The sequence below is a fragment of the Elephantulus edwardii genome, unplaced genomic scaffold (assembly GCF_000299155.1).
Source record: "Elephantulus edwardii isolate Elephantulus edwardi_28Jun2011 unplaced genomic scaffold, EleEdw1.0 scaffold00007, whole genome shotgun sequence".
NCBI classification, from domain to species: domain Eukaryota; kingdom Metazoa; phylum Chordata; class Mammalia; order Macroscelidea; family Macroscelididae; genus Elephantulus; species Elephantulus edwardii.
Genome location: NW_006399757.1, coordinates 36,123,752 through 36,129,751, shown reverse-complemented (window position 1 = coordinate 36,129,751; position 6,000 = coordinate 36,123,752). Strand labels below are relative to the sequence as shown.

General features: G+C 38.8%; 1 protein-coding gene across 2 annotated transcripts in view; it reads left to right on the top strand.

Annotated features, from left to right (window-relative positions):
• Positions 1–6,000, top strand: part of IDE (insulin-degrading enzyme) — a 120,793-nt gene that overhangs the window by 112,496 nt on the left and 2,297 nt on the right. For both annotated transcript variants that reach the window (XM_006880339.1, XM_006880338.1), the window contains 2 exons: positions 982–1,254; positions 2,607–2,668. In XM_006880339.1, coding sequence (XP_006880401.1) covers positions 982–1,254; positions 2,607–2,668 — 335 coding nt within the window. The remainder of the gene's footprint in view (positions 1–981; positions 1,255–2,606; positions 2,669–6,000) is intronic.

The following is a 6,000-nucleotide window of genomic DNA, read 5'->3' as shown; positions in this document are numbered from 1 at the left end:
TGTGTGTGTGTGTGTGTACCGTCAAATCAGATCTGACTGGTACAGGAGGAGATTGCCCCTCCTTCTCCAGCAGAGCATCTGGTGGATTCGAACTGCATACTTCTGGGATTACAATGCAGCTTCTTGCCACTCGGCCACCAGATAGGGAATCTTTTGGTACACTGATAGATAAACTTAGGCTTATAAATGGCAAGGAGGAATTTGCAAAGATTGAGAACTCCTTCTTTGCTATGTTAAACTGAGGTGTAATTTACTTCATACATAAAGACTAGATTTGAGACATCTTCCTATGTATTGTTAGATCTGTAAGAGTGGATGATTTGCTCTTACAGATTCACCAATACATAAGAAGATGTATTGAGTGCATGTGTAAGAGAAGAGAAGTGAGACCCTGAGATGCCACAGCTGTCAAAGATGGTAGTCCAAGGCAGAGCAGCTGAAAGAGGCAAGCCAAGAGCTCAGTTAGGAAAAGGGTTGAAGGTGAGTGATACATGGGCTCAGAAAAGAACTGTGGCAATCTTTGGTGAGCCTGATTTCAGTCTAAAAAGAGTTGGTCCCTGAATGAATTATCTTAATAAGAAATGCAGTAGTAGAGGCAAGTTCACATAAGGAACTAAGATGTAACAAGAAAAGGAAGCTAGGATAGTGATTAGGGGTTGAAAATAGGACCAACACTTTATAGATATGGGAATAACTTCAGCAGAGGTTGAAGAGAATTAATTAGCAGAGTGAAGAACTATGGGACAGAATAAGAAAAAAAATTTTTAAAAAATGAAAGTTATAACCATCTTTTTACTCTTCAGAGGACTTTTCTGCTTCATTCTTAGGAGCTAAGAATATCGTAATTACTAATCTTCAGGGGTGATTAACATAAAGTGCTAAAGTAGATTTTATCTTGTTTTAACAGGATACTTTTGAAAAGTTAATCCTGACCTGAGTCTCAAATACTAGGGCACTGACTGGTTGGTGTTTGTATTTCAGGCTATATTGTCTTCAGTGGTCCACGTCGTGCCAATGGCATTCAGGGCTTGCGGTTCATCATCCAGTCAGAAAAGCCCCCTCACTACCTAGAAAGCAGAGTGGAAGCTTTCTTAATTACCATGGAGAAGTCCATAGAGGACATGACAGAAGAGGCCTTCCAAAAACACATTCAGGCATTAGCAATTCGTCGACTAGACAAACCAAAGAAACTGTCTGCAGAATGTGCTAAATACTGGGGGGAAATCATCTCCCAGCAATACAATTTTGATAGAGGTAAGGTAAAATCAGGGACTCAACATTTATGTTACATAACTGGAACATTTGAGGTCATTGAGCTCATTTTGTAAAATGCTATTCGTTTTGTAGGTATTAGTGATATTTTAATACTTATTTAAGACGAGAGGAATACTACTTCTAAGAAGCTGTATTTAGCACATTTTCCTATTGGAAATTTTTTCTTCTCTTACACTAGAGTTTCATCCATCTGGTATCACTGATAACCTGGTTGAGCACAGATGCGTAGGTATCTATTTTCCACAACACTCAGACTCGTTCAGGTTGCATTTACCTGAAGTGAGTACTAGCATGAAGGTGTTGGTCTTATGTGCTGTCAGAACCCACTCTAAGCTGACCCTCCACAGGGTTTTTCAGGGGCTGTACATCTCATGGGAGGAGATTGCCTGTCTTTCTCCCATGGAGCATCTGGTACATTTGAACTGCCTGCCTTTGAGTTGGTAGCACAGCGCTTTCCTACTCAGCCACTACTGCTAGCCATGAAGGTCCTGGAGTTCAGACCATTGCCCTTGGGGCTGTTCTAGAACAGAGATTGATACCGGAATGTACTGGGCCAACCTGCAAGTTAAAGAATGGACTTCATTCCATTCTGATACCATGAAGCTAAAAAGCTTGGCCAGGTTACCCTTTTGAGGCCATAATTTCCTTATCTGTAATTTTTCTAGCAATTGGATTTGCTACTAGTGATAATTGTACCTATGCTTTATTAAGCATTTACCATCTGGTTTACATATTTCATATTGACTTTTTTACATATTATTGCCTTTAGCTCTTACTTAGTAAGACTTTAGTTGTTGTGTACTGTAGAGTCAGAACCGAGCCATAGCTGACCCTCCAGCAGGCTTTCAGAGGCACTTAATTGCACAGGAGGAGATTGTCCATTGTCCATTCTTCTCCCACAGAGCAGCTGGTGGATTTGAACTGCGTCACTTTAGGCACCACAGCTTCCTAAGACCTTAGTGGAAACTAAACATAGGAATTCTTAATGAATTAGAGTTCTTCCTAAAGACAAAGCCTCATTAAATTTGTATTATCTCCAACTTCCAGAGAAGAGAATTGAGGCTTAGAAAAGTCAAAGCCGTTAACGCGTCATCCAGCAGCTGATGCTGGGTGAGCCAGGATGTGAGGCAAAGCCAGGGCTCTTCACCACCCTTTACTGCACCCTCTTTGTTTTACTTGGATTTACACTCTCACTACATGCAGATGCAGATGGTGACTTAAAAACATCAATACTGAAAAGCCGTGCGGTGGCGTCCATTATTATTTAGTATGGTATTCTGAACTACTTAAGATGCAAATATTGGTAACTTATTTTGTGCTTGCCTTTACAGATAATATAGAAGTTGCATATTTAAAGACTCTTACCAAGGAAGATATCATTAAATTCTACAAGGTTAGTTGAATTTCTATATTTAGACTTTGACTGATAAGGAAACCTAAGCCTGTTGTGTGTTACTGCTTTGAACCATTTAGTTTGGATTTATAGAGATACTTTTATTGATTTAAGTATTTTTAAGTATTTTTCAAGCAAAAGCATATTCCTGTTTAAGAAAAAATGTTAAAAAAAAGAAAAAATGTGACAGGTCCTATTTCAGCCAGAAATACGTCAACTCATGGGTCATTAGGATGCTAGAAGCTGTGCCACAAGTATTTCAAGTGCCAGAAGGAATCATCCATAGGAGACAGGTTTCAGCAGAGCTCCGAGATTAAGATAGACCAGGAAGCATCATTGGCCATGCACCTGTGACATAGCAGGCCTCTGACAATCCTAAGTAGAATATAGTATTAGAGGTAGAACCCAGATTGGAAGTCACTCAGAATGAAGAGAAACAGCTGCAAGCATCTCTAATAATTAGAACATGGAATGTACAAAGGATGAATGTAGGAATACTGGAAGTTGTCAGAATGGAAATGGAATGCATGATGATTGACATTCCAGCCATTAATGAACTGAGCTAGACTGGCATGGGCCACTTGGTGTCAGACAATCATACTATCTGCTAATATCAGCAGTTAAAAACTAAGGAAGAATGATATTAACATTCATAGTGAAAAAGACAATTTCAAGATCTATCCTAAAGTTACATGTTGTGAGTGATAGGATACTATCCAAATGCATACAAGGAAGAGATGTTAATATGACTATTATTCAAATATATGTACCAATAACTAAAGACAAAAAAAGAAAAAATTGAGGATTTCTGCTGTCCAAAGTTGACTAAAAATACAGTCAAGATGCATTAATAATCACTGGTGACTAGAATGCAAAAGTTGGAAACAAGAGGAAGGAATGGTAGTCTGGAAGCATCATCTTGGTGACAAATAGGAGGCGTGAGATCGTATGATTGAATTTTGTACAATCAATGATTTATTCATCACAACTACCTTTTTAAAAAAAATACAAACAGGACTTTTACACTCAAACCTCACCTTATGGAAGAAGGAATCAGGAATCAGATTGACTACATCTATGGAAAGAATTATTGGAGAAGCTCAATATCAATAGGCCAGGTCCTGACTGTGGAACATACCACCTTTTACTCATGTGCAAGTTCAAATCAAAGTTTAATTAAAATTAAAATTGGAATTTTAAGTCCCCAAAGGCCAAAATACAGCCTTGACTGTGTCACACTTGAATTTAAAAATCATTTACAGAATAGGTTTGAGGCATTGAACACTTATGATCAAAGACTAGATTAGTTGTATGGGATGACATAAAAAAATATCACCCATGGTGAGCTCTGGTGGCCTAGTGGCAAGAAGCTGCACTATAATCCCAGAGGTGAGCGGTTCAAATCCACTAGATGCTCTGCAGGAGAAGGAGGGACAATCTCCTCCTGTACCAGACAGATCCAATTTGACGGTACACACACAAAAAAATAGTAGTTAAAAAAACCCATGAAGACAGCAAAAGTTGTTACAAATACAGAGGAAGGAAAAAATACCAAAATGAACGACAAAAGAGTCAAAAAATTTCACTGGACCATCAAGTAGCCAAAACAAAGAGAAGAAACGCCAAAATAAAAGAGATGAACTTCAAATTTCAAAGGATTCAAATGTCTTCTTGAGAAGACAAAACAAAGTATAACAATGTGCAAAGAGCTAATGTTGAAAAAGAAAAAGAGAACTCGCTTGGCATTTCTGTAGTTGAAAGAATTGAAAAATTCAAGCCTCGAGTTGCAGTCCTGAGATATGTATGCTATGGGCAAAATCATGAATGATCTAGAAAGCATTAAATGAAGATGGAAAGAATATAGAGTCACTGTACCAAAAAGAATTGGTTGACACTGAAGAATTTCAGAAAATACAATATGACCAAGAAAGACCCAGTGTAATGAAGGAAGAAATTCAAGCAGCACTGAAAGCATTGGCAAAAAATAAGGTCCCAAAAATTGATGGAATACCAGTTGACATTATTTTAGCTAACAGATGCAGCCCTTGATGTGCTCATCAATCTATGGTGATCTGTGCCAAGAAATTTGGAGGACAGCTGCTTGGCCAACTGAGCGGAAAAGATCCATATTTGTTCCCATTCCCAAGAAAAGTGATCCAGCAAAATGTGGAAATTATGGAACAATATTTTTAATATCACATGCAAGCAAAATATTGTAGGAGACCATCCAAAAATGGCTGGAGTAATATATTGACAAGAGAACTGCCAGAATTTCCAGCTAGGTTAGGGAATGCTTGGCCCCACACACATAATTGTTGATGTCAGATGGGTCCTGGCTGAAAGCTGAAAATACCAGAAAAATGTGTATTTCTATTTTATTGACTATGCAAAAGTATTTGACTGTGGATCCTAACAGACTGTGGCTACATTGAAAAGAATGAGAACTCTCAAATACATAATTTTGCTCATACAAAGCCTATAACTAGACAAAGCCTATAACTAGACCAACAGCTGTTCTCTGTACAGGGCAAGGGAAGACTGTATGGTTTAAAATCAGGGAAAAGTATGCATCAGGGTTGATCCTTTCTTCATACATTTTCGATCTGTATGCTGAACAAATAATTCAAGAAGCTGGACTCTGATTAAGAATGTGGCATCATCACAACGATGAGATATTATCTCACCACAGTCAGAATTGCAAAATTTAACAGAACAGCAAGCAATAAATGCTGGCGAGGTTGTGGAGAAACTGGAACCCTTATTCACTGTTGGTGGGAGTGTAAAATGGTGCAGCCCCTGTGGAAAGCGGTATGGCGCTTTCTCAAAAAGTTGCAAATAGAGATACCATTTGACCCCGCAATACCACTACTGGGAATATACCCCGAAGAGACCATAACTGACACCCAAGCAGATATATGCACACCCATGTTTATTGCAGCTTTGTTCACAATAGCAAGGAGTTGGAAACAACCTAAGTGCCCATCAACAAACGAATGGCTAGAGAAGCTGTGGTATATTCGCACAATGGGATACTATGCTGCATTAAAAAACAAGGAACTCATGCAATATTATTCAAAATGGTTGACTCTGGAGAACATTATGCTGAGTGAAATATCCCAGTCACAAAAGGACAAATACTGCATGGTGCCACTGTTGTAAAGTAGGACTGACCTTGGGGTTGGGAGGAGACTGAGAAGGATGGGTTCAATAATGTATACTGCATTGAAACAGATGTGGGTGAAAACTGTTTAAGAGGGGAAATTATTAGGTATTTTTGTCATGACAGGAGTCCAGAGCGAAGGCTGCATAGTGGAGTGGACCTGAGGGAGGGA